At 41.1% G+C, this 19,908-nt stretch overlaps 1 protein-coding gene across 2 annotated transcripts in view; it reads left to right on the forward strand.

Moving 5' to 3' along the window:
- LOC103178910 (methionine synthase) overlaps positions 1–19,908 on the forward strand; it is a 42,430-nt gene that overhangs the window by 4,712 nt on the left and 17,810 nt on the right. Inside the window, exons 2-18 of one of the 2 annotated variants that reach the window (XM_007893895.2) lie at positions 1,199–1,410; positions 2,726–2,815; positions 3,476–3,545; positions 3,840–3,932; positions 6,149–6,255; positions 7,630–7,689; positions 7,798–7,892; positions 9,772–9,872; positions 10,783–10,844; positions 11,370–11,437; positions 12,708–12,787; positions 13,349–13,461; positions 13,810–13,950; positions 16,446–16,631; positions 17,194–17,373; positions 18,032–18,148; positions 18,815–18,955. In XM_007893895.2, coding sequence (XP_007892086.2) covers positions 1,199–1,410; positions 2,726–2,815; positions 3,476–3,545; positions 3,840–3,932; positions 6,149–6,255; positions 7,630–7,689; positions 7,798–7,892; positions 9,772–9,872; positions 10,783–10,844; positions 11,370–11,437; positions 12,708–12,787; positions 13,349–13,461; positions 13,810–13,950; positions 16,446–16,631; positions 17,194–17,373; positions 18,032–18,148; positions 18,815–18,955 — 1,916 coding nt within the window. Of the gene's footprint in view, positions 1–1,198; positions 1,411–2,725; positions 2,816–3,475; positions 3,546–3,839; positions 3,933–6,148; positions 6,256–7,629; positions 7,690–7,797; positions 7,893–9,771; positions 9,873–10,782; positions 10,845–11,369; positions 11,438–12,707; positions 12,788–13,348; positions 13,462–13,809; positions 13,951–16,445; positions 16,632–17,193; positions 17,374–18,031; positions 18,149–18,814; positions 18,956–19,908 lie in introns of those variants that run through there. The other variant, XM_042339656.1, reaches the window with a different exon arrangement.

The following is a 19,908-nucleotide window of genomic DNA, read 5'->3' on the forward strand; positions in this document are numbered from 1 at the left end:
CATAGCCAAAGTTGTTGAGTTCAATGATGCGGTCGGCAGTGGAACTAACCGCTCTGTTAAACCTGGGACAAAAGTTGCGGACAGAAAAGATTCTTATTCTGTTTAGCCAAAATATAAAGTCGGGAATCTGAGAACAGAGGAAACAAAGTCACTTGTATCCTATGCTTAACAACTTATTTAATTACAAAGAAACATATAGCTTCACATTGATTCAATAATAATATCATTTTGCATTGCACCAAAACAGGGTTACAGTCGGCAGGATATATGTTTTTATGTTGAAGTATTGTGAGTCATAGTGGTGACAACATCAAGGTTCATAGGCAGCAGACAAACTTCTCATTTTGTGTCAGGGATGCTGGTAATAGCAGGCATTGCATTTCTTGCAACTGGTTTCTTGTGTCATCGATATCTGTTCTCTCTTATTTTGATATTTCTTGAATCTCAAAACCTCGGATGGGTGTTCTGCCTTCCTTGCAGAGTGCTCACGCCAACTTAATTTGATTGCTGAATCCACTGTTTGTGGGACACTGCTGTGCACGATTGGCTACCGTATTTCACCCACATAATATACAGTCAATTCACTTTACAGTATGAAGTGCTTTGAGGCATCTTGAAGACGTGATGAGGCGCAATATCAAATGCTAGGATTATTTTTTAACTGCCCAAGTACCACTGAAGTGTAGTTCAGCTATACTTCAGGCCAACCAGTGCATGTCAGCACATAAGCATACCTAACTTAACAAAAACATTTTTTAATAAATCACTTCTGATCACGACAAGCTGACACTCCAATGCAGTGCTGAGTGAGCACTGCGTTAATTGAGGTACCATCCTTGGATTGAAATGCTAAACTGAGGTCCTATCTGTCTGTTAGGATGGACATTAAAGATTCCATGGCATTACTCAAAAAGAAGGCTCCTGGCCAACAGTCCCCCAATAAAATTGATCCTTCATTTTGTGACTGTTTGCGCAAATTGGGTGCCCTGCTTGCCAACAAATATACTTTACGGTGTATCCTGTGAAGCATTTTGAGACATTTCGACGACATGATAAGGCACCACATCAAATGCATGGATTATTATTATTTTATTAAGTTGATCTACTGTTGGGAATTCACAGTTTTACTAAAAAGTGTACTTTTATTTCTATGAGATTCTGAAATAGGTTTTTTTTTGCATTTTAAACCTGATTCTAGAAATAAAGCCCTGCCTTCAAGATGAAATTGAAGCAATTTTGAAGGAAAGGATCATGGTGCTGGATGGGGGGATGGGTACCATGATTCAACAGCACAAGCTTGAGGAGGAAGATTATCGTGGGGAGGAGTTCAGGGACCATCCGAAATCCCTGAAGGGGAACAATGACCTTCTCAGCATCACACAATCCGATATCATCTGCAAAATCCACAAGGTACAATGTGACTAATATTGTCCACAGAAATACAGTCACTGCACTTTACAGTATATTGTGTGAAGCGCTTTGAGATGTCTCAACGACATGATAGGGAACTACATCAAATGTAAGGATTATTATTATTATCTGAAGCTAAGGCTGTACAGCGCCCAGTGCAGCAACAACATTAGCAGCAGTCTGCCATTAGCACAGTATGGGTTTACTCCCCCCACCCTCCACTCCTCGATCAATATTCAGTTAGCGATTCATTGGAAAAATAATTGCAGAAGTTTTAACCCACATGGGACACGTTATCATGGGCTTGGCCTATACAATACAATTTTCAGCAAACAAACCTTGCATTTACATAGCGGGATCACGTCTCAGAGTGTTTCACAGTAGGAGGGAGAAGGGGCAGGGAGAGGTAACCATAGACGCGTTTTAATAATAAATAATAATATTTACATTTGATATCGGGTCTTTGAGGTGTCTCAAAGTGCTTCACGGAATATACTGTAAACAGAATGTTTTGTAGTCGAAATGAGGCAGCCAATTACTCATAGCAGTCGTGGATTGAGTGACCTATTTTTTAAAAAGAAATTATTACCCCCAGAAAAGCAATCTGCCAGTCGCCTAACAACCGGGTTCCTACTTACTGCTAGGTAAACAGGCGTGTGGAGTAAGGAAACTCGCCCAACGTTTCCCCCTGCTGGGAATCAAACCCAGGTCTCTCGCTTGTGAGGCAAGTGCTCTAACCACTGAGCTACAGGACTTTAAAAACAGTTATAGAGGGAGTGAGGCAGAGAGCGAGAGACAGGAATTTCAGAAAGTGAGAGTTACAGTGACCAAAGGTTCGGCCACTGATGTTTGGGTGGAGGAGGCAGGGAACATGCAGGAGGCCTGCGATAACCAAGCGGAGGGGGCAAGCAGTGAGTGGGGAATGAGCAGATCATAGAGATAGGGAAGTGCTAGGGTGTGAGGACTTTAAAATCAACTTTTCGGAGACAGTGGAGTGTGGCAAGGATTGGAGTGAAGGGTGTGCAGCGTTTGGTGCAGGTGAGAATATGAATGGCGGAGGTTTGGATAGCTGGATCTTATTGATAGTAGAGCTCGAGCAGTACATTTGAGCAATCAAGGCAGTGATGAAAAGTGTGGATATATTTGCATTTATTTAACGCCTTTCATTTCAGGAGGACATTGCAAAACACTTTACACAGCTTTACTTTGAGGGGATCAATTCTCCGCATATCCGTTTCTCAAAGCAGTATTAAATGTATGCTTTTGTTGGTGCCCAGGAAAGTAAAAAGTGATAAGTAATACATTTGAATTTCAGGAGTACTTGATGGCTGGAGCCGATATTGTGGAGACCAACACTTTCAGTAGCACCCGAGTTGCACAGGCTGACTACGGGTTGGAACAGCTGGTAGGAAATTTCTCCACTACCTGGTATGGATGTCAGTTCAGTGAGTGGTGAGGAGAACAGTTCAATCCTTCACATCTTTTGAAAATGCCTTAAAAATTCTGCTGATAGTTAAAAATGGGATGAATTTTAAAGAATTGGGCTGCAAAAGAAACTCCTGTAACTACAGCTTCTGGTTGATAACAATAGCTTTCTGATCATTGATGCAGCAATTGAAACATTTGCAACTCATGCAACGTCTCTGTGAGCTTGGTTATCTCGGTATCTGAATCCACTGACGATTTACGTCAGCATTTTGTGTCAGCGATGTGTGTGTCTGTTTATGTGTGTGGGTGTGTGTGTATGTGTGCAGTTGTTTGTTTCTGTTATGTGTTTGTGTTGTGTGCGTATTCAGCTGTGTGTTGTATGTACATTTGTGTGTTTGTTGTGTGTTCGGTTCTGTGTTTATGTTGTGTATATGGAGTATATGAGTGTGTATCTGCAATTGTATGTGTGCATTATGTGAGCATGTGTGCATTATGTGAGTATGTGTGTGCATGCAGCCACTGTAATAGTCATGATGCTATTGATGGGTTAGTAATCTTAAAAAGATTCAAGGGTCAAAGGAAAAAGTGTTCTGAAAGTATTTGTCATTTTCCATCCGGTGCGTTTTCTCTGTTGTAGGCTTACCGACTAAACAAAGTCTCAGCGGAAGTGGCCAGGAAGGCAGCAAAAGATGTTGGAGCTCAAACAGGTTATTCATCTCTACTGTTATAATAACCTTGAACTTTAAACTTCTATAATAATAATAATCCTTGCATTTGATATAGCTTTAACTTTAACATAACTTTAAACTTATGGCCACTGACATTCGGGTTGAGGTGATAGAAAGATGGGTCCTATCTCGGGGATTGCCATATGTGCTACAGCCACGTACCAGCCAATGAGGCAAATACTTAATGTTTGCTGCTTATTTTATTTATCTAAAGTTGTCACCTGTTTGTGAGTTTTGCAGTGTGACACCTCAACCTTCACTGTCTTGTTACAGGTATCAGGAGGTTTGTTGCAGGTGCCATGGGTCCAACCAACAAGACATTGTCAGTTTCACCGTCTGTGGAGAGACCAGAGTACAGAAACATAAGTATGAAAATAATCCTGAGGTTTTAAAAATGATAAGTTGAGGATTAGATTGTTTTCTTACATTTTACATAAACATTGGAGGCTTTGCTGCAATGCTGTTTGTATGGCTGCTTAAAGAGTAGTTTTTCTCATAACATTTGTGAATGCTGGAGATCCCATTTAACTCATTTGGTAGCTCGCTCATCTTTGGGTCAGAGGTTTATGAGCTTGAGCCTGTCTAGGTGATAATTTAGGCCGAGACTCCATTACCACTTCAGAGTTGGAGATGCTGTATTTCAGATGAGGTCCCGTTTGCCTGTGTTGTTGGCACAGGTGGATGTTAAAGATCCAATGGCTCTGTTGTGAAGAAGATTAATTGCAATATTCCTCATCCAGTTTACCCAAAACAAGTGTAATTCATCAATTCTTACTTGTGGGATACTGCTGGTCACTCAATTCCTGCATGCCAAATGAAGAACAGTCTCTGCACTTCAAAATAAATCATTACATATAGTTCAATATGATATGAGCATTTATGCAGAATAGAGAAAAGATTAAGAATTTATTTATGAGCCACTAAACGGCTGGTACAGGACAACTCTACTGTGGTCCAAGCGTTCATAATGGTGTGGCTTTTTATCCTTTGATGTCGGCTCTTCCTGTCATTGTGAAGCAGAATTCACCAAGCCTTGCATTGTTCACCCTCTTATAGTGAATCCGAACTGGATTTTGCCTGTTTTGAGATGACAAAATTTATCCTACTGATGTGTTGTTATAATAGTAATGCATCAAATTATAACAGGTATTTGGGGATCCATATATTAAAGCGGGTGTTTGGGAGATGTCAAATTGTAACTGCAAAAAAAAATGCACATTGGTCCTGCCTAAAGGTCGCCAGGTGCTGTTGCTGACATCATGTCCGGCTTTCATGCAGACTGGCCAGCTGGTCTCACAAGCATTTCTATCGCTCATTCGCACCGGAAACCAGGAGTGTACCACACTTCCTGTAACTGAGGATCCACAGGCTGTTTGTAGCTGACGTGTATTCACATCTGCATTAAAGTCGATACACAAGCAATGTATTTACTACTGCAGTAGAGGTGCCAGGGGAATAGGAACACTATTTTCCCCTCACCTCCCCCCCCACTCCCCTTTCCCCCTTGTATGGAGGGAAGGCTCTCCAAATTTTAAAATACTCAAACATCCAGGAGGACAGTGAAAACTTAATTTCCTGGCTATGCTCTCCAGAGTTTGCCCCTCCAACCATTACCATTCCATAGTGGTGTGAACATATTAGTAGCCAATTAGGTAAACCTTACCTTAGCATATTGCATGGGCAGTTGAATCTGCTTGGGCTGGATTTGATCTCGCCAAATTACTGCACTATTCAAGGACAGTGTAAATGACAATATCACTTCATTATACGTCCCCTCGGCACAATTTTGTGCTGGGTTGCGGTTGCAGAGGTAGGAGTCCTTTGGTGGTGCCTCATTGTGTGACCCCACGAGCTGACTGTGGGAAGATGTTTTAGAATTACACAGCTCCGTTTGATACAAATCACAAATTGGAAACCTGAGTTGATTGCTACAAAATAACATTTAATTTGTAAACCAGGTTTCACATGATGAATGATATGAAACTCTGTTACATTTGGATTAAAAGCAGTAAACCTTTCTTCAAACAAAATGCAGTTGTGCATCTTGTTTGACTGCAGTTCACTTGAAAGTAACTTGCATCCACAGGCAGCCTGCGTGGATAGTGATGTGGGTGACTGATAAATATGAAGCACACAACTAATCTTCCACTTCTTTACAAGAATGTCTAATTGACAGCCTTAATAACCTTTGCATTTTGATACATCTTGTCATGTCGTCAGCACTTCACAGGATTTTTACTGTAAAGTGTAGGGACTGCATTTTGGTTGCAAAAACCTCAACCAATTTACGCACAGCAATGTCCCACAATCAGCCATTAAGAGAGTGACCAATTTTATTCGGGGGATTGTTGGTCAGGACACTGGGAGAAACTTCCTTCTTTTTGTGAATAGTGTCATAGAATCTTTAACTTCCACCTGGACAGGCAGACCGGATCTCCTTTAACATCTCATCCAAAGGACGGCACCTCCAACAGTGCAGCGCACCCCCAGCACTGCATTAGAGTGTCAGCCTAGACTCCAAGTTACCTTATGTTGTTCAGCTTGTGTCTCGTGGAGCTTCACTGTTACTCACTGTGTTGCAGCTTTTGATGAGTTAGTTGATGCATATGAGGAGCAGGCGAGTGGGCTGCTGGATGGTGGCGTTGACATCCTCCTAGTAGAGACAATTTTTGATAGTGCCAATGCAAAGGTAAGAGGCGCACGATCAACCCTATACAATGCTCAAAATAATGAAATACTCATTACCTGGGTTCACAAAAGAGAACTGTGTCACACTAGCTCAGACATACCCACAATCTACATAGAGTGATATGGTTACCCAGCAATACGGCACAGAAACAAGGATAACTTGCATTTATATAGCACGCTTCACATAGGACATGCCTTGGAATGCTCTTAAGCTACCCAACCAACAAGTCCATACCAGAGCATTAGAGCAGAATTTCCACGATGCACTAGCATGTGTACTAACAAGGATCACTATTTGTGACCCCCGAGTCTCCATTTACAATCTAGGTAACAGATACCACCTTTTTGGCCCCACGTAGAAAATAAATTCTAGTTTAGTTACTTCATACTGTATTATGGATTTTTTTAAAAATCTGATAACTTCCATTGCAGTAATTTAGAAAATCAACACAGTATAGTAGAATACAAATTTACATTTATATAGTGCCTTTCATGTCGGGAGGACGTCCTAAATCACACCAATGCATTTGTATTTTGTTTTAAACCTTGGTAGACCAGACTACCAGGTTTTAATACCAGCATTGACAACTATCAACAGTTGAATGGATTAGAGAGAATTAACCCTTGAAAACGGCTTTTCTTAGCAATTTGAAAACTTTTAACACAGTCTGCAAGTCATGATGGAATGGTACATGCAGAGCACATTATTTTTATTTTCAGAATATTCAGTAATGATGCTTTTGTGCATCTTGCTTGCACAATAGTGCAGGAAAGTACATTAGAGTCATGTAGCTTAGTGGTTAGATCACTCGCAAGCGAGAGGACCTGGGTTTGATTCCCAGGCAGGGCGAAACGTTATGCAAGTTTCCTTACTCCATGTGCCTCTGTTTGCCTAACAGTACGTAGGAACCCAGTTGTTAGTTGATTGGCGGATCGCTTTTCCTTGGGTAATAATCCCTTCAAAAACATTTTTCTTAAAAATTTGTTCACTCAATCCATGACTTTGTGGGACACTGCAGTGCCTCGTTTCACCCACAAAATATACAGTCAATTTACTTCACAGTATATTCTATAAGACGTCTTGAAGCTTTGAGATGTCTCAAAGACATGATAAAGCACTACATAAAATACAGTGATTATTATTATTATTGATACGATGGATGATTTTGGCATAGGTGTCTGTCCTTTTACAGGGGTTACATGCTTCAGAGTCCAGGCACTTTGTGGATGTTGGTCAGGGAGAGGGTGAGGGGTAAATGAGCTAGAACTGTCAGCTCTGCAGTGACGTAGCTTGCATCTGGCATGCCCTCACATATCAGTTTTTTAGCGTTATACCAAGTTTCAGTTTAACTAACAGTAAACATCCTTTTCGCAGGCTGCCTTGTTTGCCATTCAGCGGTTGTTTGCTGAGCAGTACGAACCCAGGCCCATCTTTGTAAGTGTGAAGTACAATTGTCCCCCTCCCTCCGCTCCCCACCGCCCGTCAACTCAATTTTTTTTGTAACCTCCAAACCTCATTGACAATCTCTTTCGCTTGGTGCAGATTTCTGGAACAATTGTAGATAAGAGTGGACGTACCCTTTCTGGTCAGACAGGAGAAGCATTTGTCATCAGTATGTCCCATTCTAATCCACTTTGGTAAGAATAAAACGATCGTAAGCAGAGTGCTTGAATATAAAGGATAATTATCAGCAGGACATGACCTGTTTTAATGCACAACAGCAGCATCAAAGTGGAAGCTTGTAAAATTGTTTCTCCACCAAATCATTTTGTAAAATCTGGACTGGGAGAAGCATGAGCACAAGGTTGTGTAAAAGATTGCTGCTGTTCTGCCATGTTTCAAGACTGCAGCATAGGTTGCAGCAACGTTGTACTCTAGGGGTTTGGGGATCATATAAACCACTGGAATTTTACTCTTCTGGCTCGTGGTCCTCAAATACTTCTGCTCAGGTACAATTCTGGTTACCCGTTGCTCACTGTATAATGAATGACAGCTCTGGAATGTGTGCTATGTGGATGGAATCAGAAGAGTTGAAACAATATTAGAAAAAAATCATTGCAGCTTTAGTGAATCACATTTTGCTTTGGAGTTGCACTTGTGTGTGTGAATGCGTATTTAATAATACTTCATTACGCTGAAATCAAAATCGCTGTGTATCGCATGCCAAAGGTTTATGGACAGCATTAGTTGGTTACGCTTTGCTGTAATGTTACCACTGTTTTAAACGTAATAATATTCAGAGTGCACAATGCCACATGCTTCATCATGCTCCCTTGAGATGAAGTTTAAATGAAAAGCTGGTGTAAGACTGACAATATGCCCTGAAGGTTTGGCTGAGTGAGTAACTAGATACAATACTGTGCACATTTACAACCAGTTGCTGGATGCACTGCAGCTCCAAAAGCTTGAATAATACGTTTTGGGAAAAAAGCAACAAATGCTAGTTAGGGAGGGGTACAAAGGATTCCCATCCTGCCACCTTAAGCAACATCTACTCATAGTGCCTCTCAGGTTGATGTTGCAATCCCGATGCACTTTCTGAATCCAGGGATTTCAGTATTTTAATCCCTCGAATCCTGGATCCTGAAATGCTACATCTTACCCCATTAATATCCATACAGATTGTTTGCTGTTTTCCATTTTAATCTGTTATTAACATAAACTGTTGAATGCAGATTTCAGAAACAAGTCTGTGTATCAGGTCTCTTCCTGATTTATAGAGCAGGAAGAATATTAACAGCAATACTTATAAATGTCACTGTGCCATTTGCTATGGTTTTCTTCTACTCCAAGGCAGAGGTGGTCAATGATCTGATCATTTGCTCTGATATTGCAGCTGTTGCTATGGTATCCCGGGGGTTGAGAACATGTTTCTACAGAAAAGTAATTAAATTAAACCAGTCAGGCACACATCTGAAATCAGCAAAGTCAGTGTACTTTAAAAATACAACAAGTTTCCTTAAAACAATTCCCAAATACCTGGGATTCTCTTCTATAAATGTCAGGATTTTGGGAGCATTGTTAGCATTTAGGATTCAGAATTCCTGGGACTGCAACTCCTCTTGAGGCAGTTTCAGACACTTCGGATGAAATGTTACAACAACTACCTGTTCAGGTGGACATTAAAGATCCCATGGCACTAAAATAACAACAAGATTACTTTTGTATAGGCACCTTTCACGTCGGGAGGACGTCCAAGGCGCTGATTTGAAAGTTCCAAGGCACTATTTGAAAAGAAGGGAGTTTCTCGCAACTTCATGGCCAAAAAACCCCCAGATAAAATTGGTCTCTCACTTCATGGCTGTTTGTCAGACATTGCTGTATGCAAATTGGCTGCTGCTTTTGCCTACAAAATACACAGTCACTACACTTCACAGTGAAATCCTGTGAAGGGTTTTGAGACGTCTTCTCAATGTGAAAGGTGTTCTGTCAAATGCAAGAATTATTACTATTATTTATTATATTAACTGAATTTTTGTTCATTAGTCATTTGTTGTATGATTTATTTTCTTTCAGCATAGGATTAAATTGCGCCTTGGGAGCCATAGAAATTAGGCCGTTCATAGAGGCAATCGGAAAATCTACGACAGCATACGTTTTATGTTATCCTAATGCAGGTTAGTGACCAGGTTCATGTACATTAATCCTCATCAATGAGTAACCTAATGAATTGGAAGCAACTATTTCATGCCAGACATGCACCATAATTGGCCATGACTTCCTCCCTGTAGCATCACTGACGATACAGTGATAGTCCAGATCCAACCCTCATATCCAGATTGTCTAGATTTTTGATAATCGGTTTCTAGAGATTGAGGATCCCATAAACATTGATTTGAGAAACGTATGTGTGGATGGGGTTCAGGAGGCAATATCGGGATTGGATCTAAGAGGGCAATATTGGGATGGGTGGATTTCTAGGAGACAGAAAAATAGGATGGTAATATCAGGTAGGAGAACCCACTTCTGGACACCTGAGACTCAAATTGCCTCAGGGTCTTGAATTTGGGAAAATTCTAAAATACACTCTTAATTCGGGAACTGTTTTCCTACTGTCCCTAGACCTGCAAAACAACAACAACAACAAGATTTCATTTATAGAGCGTCTTTCACGTCGGGAGGACGTCCCAAGGTGCTGGACAGTTGGGTCGGGACCCGAGCAGGGGGGAGCTTCCAGATCGAGATTGAAATTTTCCAAAATTCTGCAGATTCTTAAATTTTAATTGAATAGTCGGAAGCTTCTGTGAGGTTCCTATGGTTTCCTAGCTTGCTGGTGCTATCTGGGTTCACACTGAAAGAATGACCATTGGGTGAGGGGCCCAGGAACATGTCTTCAGCAAGGGGGGATATGAGATAGGGAGTAAAGTTTACAAATGTTTACTAGACCAGGAAGGAACTCTCTGATTAATATTTGGCAGTAGTGTACAAACCCAGTTGGTGAAGTAGCCCAAGTATGTAGTTAGCATTGCTCAAGGTTTCCAGGATCTTAGTTTGTGAGTGTCTGAAATGTGTCTTTTGTGAACATAGGTCTTCCCAACACATTTGGAAACTATGATGAGACCCCCCAAGTCACTGCCAAGCACCTAAAGGTAAACCTGACCTTCACTGAGATGCAACCTCCAAACCTGCAGTCCTTTTCAATTTATTCATGTGTTGGTTGGTGGTTGATCAAGTCAGTGTAAGTGCAAACATGAACTAGCTGGGGAGTTTGCTTCCTACTTTTGGGAAACCAGAAAGTTTACAGTAATGGGATTGAATTACACTTTAAATAAGGGAGCCATAAGGGAGCATTTGTTGGAACAGATAATTTCCAGTTGACTATGATTTGTGTCATGAATTTATTGTGGAAAATGTGTTGGGAAGTCCTCCCGACGTGAAAGGCGCTATACAAATGTAATTTTGTTGTTGTGTTAAATAGACGTTGAATTACATAGAATACTCAGAACATTACAGAACAGAAAGAGGCCCTTTTGTCCAGAATAGTCCATGCCATTGTTAATATTCCACATGAGCCTTCCCCTCTCCTGATTCCTCCGAAATTCAAATGAAAGAATATTTAAGCACATCCATTCATTGCAGCTCTCAATGTACAATTGTTGGCTCCTGTCTTGCAGGAATTTGCCTTGAATGGGCTTGTAAACATTGTTGGAGGTTGCTGTGGAACCACTCCTGCTCATATCAGGTAATCCTCTAACATGAAAATATTTTTGCAAACTTTTAATTTGAAAACTAAGAAACCTTACTGATGCCATTGAAGTTTCTATTCAAAAAGATGGTGGTTGTATTAGACATACATCCACTTCTTCATGTTCTTCTAATCTGACCATCGTTGGAAAATATTGAACAATATTTTTTCAAACCATCAATGTACCACAATATTTTTTCACACCATCAGCTGTGGATTGGTGATGCAGAGGCAGCGCCTTGGGACGTCCTCCCGACATGAAAGGCGCTCAATAAATGGAATCTTGTTGTTTGCACCCTGATCCCTTGCACAGTCCGATATGACATTAAGCGGGAGGTGGGGACTGCTACAGTTAGCCACAGGTTTAGTGAGGAGGGCATTCTGTTTGATACCAGTTCCTGATCCTCATTCATGCATGTTGGAAATTCAATGGAGTAGATGTTGGGTGATCTTACAGCTGTGACACAATCATTTGTTCAGCTCAGTTGATAGCACTATCGTCTCTGAGTCAACAGGTTGTGTGTTCAAGCACTGTGCATGCCATGCACGTCCCTCTCGTTTCCTGCTCTAACCCCGTGTCCTCTCCCACACCAGGCTCCGCGACCCTATCACCCCCATCCTCGCCCAGCTCCACTGTCTCCCCATCTCTCAGAGGGTACAGTTCAAGATCCTGGTCTTCACCTGCAAAGCCCACCATGGACTTGCTCCTCCCTACCTCTGTGACCTCTTAAATTCCTACCAACTTGCCTGTTCCCTCCACTCAGTGGGCTCCGCCCTGCTTCACGTCCCCTGCCTTGCCCACCCCATCCATTGGCAGGTAGGCCTTCAGTCTCTCTGCCCTCTGGAACGCCATCGTGCAGTCCCTCCGCCTCGCCCCCTCCTTTGCTCCTTCAAGACCCGTCTCAACACCCTCCTCTTCAACCGTGCCTTCGATCACCCTCCTAACCCTCCCTTCCCCGCGGTCCACCCAAATCCCGACCCCCAGCTCAGTTTATGATCAGCCGCGCAACCACGCAGTCACTATACTCTGCAGTGAAGCCTTTGAAGAGCTTTGAGATATTCTCCTGACGTGAAAAGGGCTATGCCAAATGTTACGATTAATTGTTATAATAAGCTTCCAAGGCTCACACATGAATAATCGCTTCTTGGCTAAGTTAGCAGAAGACGTTGATATAAACACATCTCAGTAGTTAAAACATGCCTTCAGGATAGAGTTGGAGAAAATTGGTATTTTTTTTTAATAATTTGCTGTTGATTGTATTTTTAGGGCAGTAACAGAAACCATCCGAAACTGTAAACCTAGAATTCCTCCAACTTCAGTTTTTGGAGACTACATGTTATTAGCAGGTACGGGGGCAAACTACAAATACTAAAAGTATGTTTACAGTGATGCTCTGTCTTCATCCGAGTCAGTGAGGTATGCACCAAGGTTCAAATTCAGAGAGAAAAGAGCCAGATAAGTTTCTAAAACACCAATAAAAAAAAACATTAATAGAAAACAGTATAACTTCTGACATTAATAAAAATGTACCATTTTGAGTTAAAAAGTAATCTGAAGTGTACAGGTGACTTTCCAGACTTCAAACTCTCACTCTAGATGACACTCGACTGCAGTGCTGAGAGTAATTTGCATTGTCCTTCGAATGAGGAGTTAAACTGAGGTCCCAACTGTGCTATTCAAAAAAGAGACATTTCTCCTGATATAACTTGACCAACAATCTCCCAGATACAATTGATCACTTACTTCATGGTTGTTTGCAGGACATTATTAGGCCCAAGTGTTCATCTATAAAATACGCAGTCACTACACTTTGCAGTAAATTCCTGTGAAGTGCTTTGAGATAACCTCCTGACGTGAAAGACTATATCAAATGCAAGGATTGGTATTAAGGATTATTATTTACTTAGGTCTTGAGCCATTCAAAATTGGACCATACACAAACTTTGTCAACATTGGAGAGCGGTGCAATGTAGCAGGATCCAGGAAATTTGCTAAGCTTATTATGGCAGGTAACTATGAGGTAAGATGTTGTTGTGTAATTGTGACCATAACTATTCATTTCTTTTGAACAGTATTTTGGCTTGGGGTGTCGTGGCTAAGGCGAGTTGTAGGTGGTGATGGGGAAGTCAGTAAGGAGGTAGTGGAGGCAACAATAAGAGTTTTAACATTGGTGATGGTGGAATGTTTCGTGAACAGTGTTCCTGTGGTGATAAAAGGTGATCCTGGGAGTAGATTGGATGTGGAATTGAAACACCACTAAGGGTGGAATCGAACACCCAGACCTGTACCTTCTCATTGAACATCCGAGGGAGAAAATGTTTCACTGGATTATTCATGGCTATTGGAAATTGCTATTGTTTTGATGTAGGAGGCCTTGAGCATAGCCAAAACTCAAGTAGAAATGGGAGCCCAGATCCTGGACATCAACATGGATGATGGAATGTTGGATGGCAAGAGCGCAATGACCAAATTTTGCAACCTTGTGTCATCAGAGCCAGATGTTGCCAAGGTAAGTGGAATAATTCCCGCATACTTCACAGACTACTCTCATCGTATCCAACTGCACATTTCAACAAAAATATATTAATTCGACTTGCATTACAGTAAATCCACATGAGATTTCCAGATTTGAAACTAATATCAACCCCCTTCCCCCCATGATGAAGGTTGTGTGGCATTATAGTGTCTGAGAGTTCCCTTACAATCACACAGGGAAGTATTTAAGTTCACTGGCAGATGTGAGGGAAATTGTGTCTTTAAGTTTTCAGTTTTATTGACTAGTTTTGAATTTATTTCATCAACTTTTTCTAAAGGCTCAGGGGTAGATTAAGAGAGCTTCTGAGGAATCATAGCTTTCAGAGACAGCAAATTATATCAGATCACTAATCCCCTCTGTAAAATTGTCTTCTCCCTCTCTCACGCACTGTGACTTCTGCCTCAACCTGCAGTTTCTCTCTGATCAAATCGAGAGACACTTCATCCAGTTCTTTTCCTGCTCTTTCTCCTATTAAAATAATAACAACCCTTGCATCTGGCAGCATTGAAATGTCTCCTGTCTCAAATATAAGTCGGGTGAAGTGACTGCATACTTGTAGGCAAATGGAGCAGCCAATTTGCACACATCAGCATCCCACAAGAGCTATGAAGTGCTTGACGGGTTTATTTGAATGATTATTGCCAATTTCTTAGTATCATGGGAACTTTTAACACCCACCTGTGAGATCTAACATTGTATCCAAAGGATGGCACTTGTAACAACTCCCCGCTGCCCCATCTTCACCAAACACTGTACTGGAGCATTAGCCTGGATTGGACAATATATTGTTTATACGTAGACATTTTACAGTATATTCTGTGAAGTGCTTTGAGACGTCTCAACAATGTGATTAGGCACTATATCAAATGCAAGGATTATTATTATTATTGTGAGCTCAAAGTCTGAACTTGAGGGGCTTGACTCGGAGGCGAGATTGTTACCAACAGAGCCAAACTGATATACAAACTCTTATTATTAACTATCTCTGGATGCAAAGTGATTCACTTTCATTAATTACCTTCTCAACACAGCTTTATAAAATCAGTTAAAATGTACGACACAAGGTCTGTTCCAAGGTTTCCATTCAACAGAGCAAAACCTTGTGCAAGTTTCCTTACTCCACATGGCTGATAATAATCCCTCAAGAAAAAAAACAATAAATTGGTCACTTCAATCCACAACTGTTTGCGGGACACTGCTGTGCGCAATTGGCTGCCGTGTTTTGCCAACAAATATACAGTCAATTCACTTTACAGTATATTTTGTGAAACGCTTTGAGACGTCTAGAACATGTGAAAAGCGCTATATAATAATAATCCTTGCATTTGATATAGCGCTTTTTACATCTTCTCGACGTCTCAAAGCACTTCACAGAATATGCTGTAAAGTGAATTGACTGTATATTTGTGGGCGAAGCGCGGCAGCCAATTGCGCACAGCAATGTCCTACAAACAGTCGTGGATTGAAAATGACCAATTTACTATTGTTTTGTTTTGGAGGGATTATTATTAGGGGTGTGGAGTAAGGAAACTTGCCCAAGGTTTCGCCCTGCCTGGGATTGAACCCAGTTGTCTCACTTGCAAGGCGAGTGCTCTAACCACTGAGCTACAAGACTCCACTCCGCTATATCAAATGCAAGGATTATTATTTATTAACGTTATTATTATTCAGGCTATTTGCAGTTCAACTGCTAGGTGGCAGTATTGGTTGATGTTTGCAGACTGATGAGATCTTGGGCTCTGGGTAAGTGGCTTGAAGACAGCAAAAAACCAAATCTCATTTAATACAGATACAAATAGCTGGTAAAGGCAGAATAGTCCACCTTCACCTTGTCCTCCACAAAGGAAGGAAAGGTGCAGAAACTTTAATTTCTGGTACAAATCCAGAAAATCCAATCAATTACAAACAGGTTTAATGCAAAGCACCAGAAAATACTTTCTAAACAGTTCAAGGCATTCAAGGTGTTTCACTTGCTATAACCACAGCCTGCTGATGTTTTTTCAGTAATTTGTTTGGCAACAAACGGCTAAAAAGCAATTGAAGGTAACTTTGACTGTGAACAGGCAGAGGTGTCTGTCTATGAACGAATAAAGCAAAGTAAGACAATATGCTATTCCAAACACTCTCACATGATTAATAATATCTGACCCTGTACTGCCACACAAGTGATGTATTTGAGAAACGGCACTTTGCTTGCGACAGGATATTAATTGGTTGGCTCCAAGTTACAGGCACTTGGTATAACCAAACTCAGCTGCTCAGATCCATAAAGTCAGCACAGGCTGATAGACTAGCAGAAACTGGAGACTTATCACAAGTTAAACTTTACATATATATTGTAGCAGAAATGTATTGAGGAAAAATGGACAATTGATAGGGATTTTTGCTTCATCATTGTTACAAAAGAATATTACTTGTTGAATTAGACAAAGGCCAGTAAGACTGTACATATATATTTCTCCTTGAAGGTCCCATTGTGCATAGATTCTTCCAATTTTGCTGTGATTGAGGCGGGCCTGAAATGTTGCCAGGGAAAATGTGTTGTGAACAGTATCAGCCTTAAAGAAGGGGAAGAAGACTTTCTCCAGAAGGCACAGATCATTAAGCGCTTTGGGGCTGCGGTTGTTGTCATGGCTTTTGATGAAAACGGGCAGGTAAGAGAACAGTATCAAAACACCAACAGTTATATGTTCCTTGTATTCTTCCCCCTCCCCTTTTTATCCTTTATTTAATGTATTATTGCACTATTGGTGTAATGTCCCATTGTCACACTTACTGCCTCTACTTTTCAGCTGTTGTGAGATCAACTTTGTGGGGCATGAGTGATCTGTTTATATTATAGCCCCTGGTCATGTTAGTTCAAGGAAAGCAAAAACTAGTTCAAAACAGAAAGAACTAGTTCAAAGAAAGAACTTATAGTATTCAGCCTGGAGGAATGCCTTAAAGCACTTTACAGTACTTACAGTACTTACAAATGTAGCAATGGATTTTGCAGGTGGCAATCTTTTTATCCACAGCAACGTCCCACAAACAGCTGTGAACTGCATAAACCTTCTGCAAACGCTGCAATTTAGATCCCAGTGTGCAATGCTTTGTGTTACTTGTGGTCCAGAAACTAATGCAATTGAAAGTTACTCATTGAATAGCATTTAACGATTGGCCATTGGTCCGATCAGAGTGGGTTCATGACACTGAACTATCTTTGGTCCTTTTTAGGCAACTGATACTGAAAACAAAGTGAAGATTTGCTTCAGAGCCTACAACCTCCTTGTGAGCAAAATGGGATTTAATCCCAACGACATAATATTTGATCCAAACATACTGACCATTGGGACTGGAATGGAAGAGCACAATATGTATGCTGAGAACTTCATCAAAGCTACTTCAGTTCTAAAGGTAACTGCAGACAATTAATGTAGCTAAGAAAAATTAATGTCGAGAAGAAAAAACATACGCAGACTGTAGTGTTGGCGGTTGTAAGGTAGGACTCGAACCAAGCGAGTGCGGTCCCACTGAGGTGGATGATTGAGGACAGGTGGTGGAGAAGAATGGTGTGATCGATTGTGTCGAACGTGGTGGAGAAATCCAGGAGGACGAGGAGGCAGAGAGCCCTGGTCAACAAGGTGTACATTAGCACATTGATGGTCGTTGATAACTGGGGAATTACTTTCTTTGATTTCTGAATCATCAAAATTGTCTTGCATTACTGTGAATCTAGCTGACTTTGCCAGGCATGTCTCCTCAGGCAAATAGTTGAGGGGGGGGAAGAGGAGGCCCAGGTAGAACCTGTTTACCTCCTCTTCCCCCCCCTCAACTATTTTTAGACATGATTTGAACCAGAATCCTCTGGACCTGTGTCTAGTCTAGTCTGCTCTTCATCTTAATGTTAATACCGTCAATCAGTATTTATGTGAACATGAGTGTTGAAGACCCTAGACTCCTTCATTCATTCATAGCTGTTGTTTTCACTCAGCGAGATGCACTAAGTGACTTGTGATCTGTCATTATTGCCAGATTTGATTCATGAATTTGTCTTATTTCCTTACAAACTTAGGAAAAGCTACCAGGAGCTCGAGTTAGTGGCGGCCTTTCCAATCTGTCCTTCTCATTCCGAGGAATGGAGGCTATCCGTGAAGCCATGCATGGCGTGTTCCTTTATCATGCAATTAAGGTAGAGAATTCACATGTTTAGACTCTACTGGGGAGAAATTCTACCTGGCTCTAGATCTACTCTATTTATGTGGCATTTTAGAGTGTCCAGAATTTGGAAACTTGTTGAATTAAGTCTTAACTTTGGAGCTGTTTTTCTGTAGTTCTTTATAGAAACTTAAAGAAAAACGGCTCGAAATTTCAGGCTCTATTTATGAATATGCCAAAGCCTGAACACTCTGAAATGCTACATCAATAGAGTAAATCTCGAACCAGGTAGAATTTCTCTCCTTTATGTACCTTAAAGGGCAGGCACCTCATCAGCCCTGACGTGTACCCAGTAATCTATATAGTATTTAGTGTCTATTGTATCAGAATCAATGCTGGATCACAATGTGGTTTTAATACAGGTTTTTTTCTCACTTGTAACAGTTGGGTCAATTTTGCAGAATTTCTTCACCAAGATAAATCTGTGACTAATCTTAGAAATGCCAGTCCCCAATCCAATCTATAATCAGTGGACAGGAGGGGGTTGTACCTCAAAACGGTATGGCTTACATGGAATTATTGAAAAGAATACCCACTTGGACTTCTTCATTGAAAAATACAGGGAAATTGACCTCAGTGGCTCACGGTAAATCTGTTCTTGCAGTTTATGTAATAAAAGTCAACTTTCCCCTCCTCTTAGGCTGGGATGGATATGGGGATAGTGAATGCAGGCAACCTGCCAGTTTATGATGACGTAGACAAAGAGCTCCTGGAGCTATGTGAGAATCTGATCTGGAACAAGGACCCTGAAGCCACAGACAAGTTGCTACGTTACGCCCAGGTAAGAAAAGTGAAGCCACACATTTCTAACCTTTCAAGATGATACAAGTAAGTTTGACAATAACCATTAGAAATATCTTTTTTCTTCTTGCAAGCACTGTATACTTGTAAATATATATTCAAAATATGCATCAATATAATAAACCAGGTGGGTCAGCTCAGTGAATTGATCTGCTGAATGATTAACTGAGCCCGAACCAGAAAGATCCCTGTTGTGTCTTGAGTTAGCTGATCTGAGCCGTGGCAGCAGTTTGGCTTCATACAGTTAGCCTCAGCAATCTCGGGCTAGTGAGGTTCCAACCCCTGATTCAGTCCAGTCATCCCTAATGCAAAATGCTCATATACAGAATTTGGGTAAAAATTCCATTCAGTGAATTGAAAGGCATTGTCTTTGGTGATGTGGGACACTGACGAGGATTCCCATCATAGTTGCACATTGCCAAAGACGTCTGCACGTAATGCCGAATGGAAGTTTCCCCGCATTAGACAAGACCATCATCAGCTAAGCTACTTTGGCCACCATAATCTGCCTTGGGTCCATGGTGAGGGGCTCTGGCAGTGTGACCCCAGCACAAGTTACTGCTTTCAGGGCAGAAGGGAAGGGCAGAAGGGAGCTACTTTAAGCCCGCTTTATGTCAGCTTTTCTGATCTGAACGCTGGTACACCTCTTTGTGAGCAGCAGCCTGATTTTTAAAGTTTAAAACTGCTGAAATTCATGGCAAGTCAAAACTACTTTGTGACTGATGACTAAAGTTGATAAATAATAATAATAATAATCCTTGCATTTGATATCGCGCTTTTCACATCTTCTAGACGTCCCAAAGAGCTTCACAGAATATGCTGAAAAGTGAAATGACTGTATATTTATGGGCGAAACGCGGCAGCCAATTGCGCGCAGCAATGTCCCACAAACAGTCGTGGATTGAAAATGAACAATTTATTATCGTTTTGTTT

Source organism: Callorhinchus milii, unplaced genomic scaffold, assembly GCF_018977255.1.
Source record: "Callorhinchus milii isolate IMCB2004 unplaced genomic scaffold, IMCB_Cmil_1.0 Scaffold1, whole genome shotgun sequence".
Lineage (NCBI taxonomy): Eukaryota > Metazoa > Chordata > Chondrichthyes > Chimaeriformes > Callorhinchidae > Callorhinchus > Callorhinchus milii.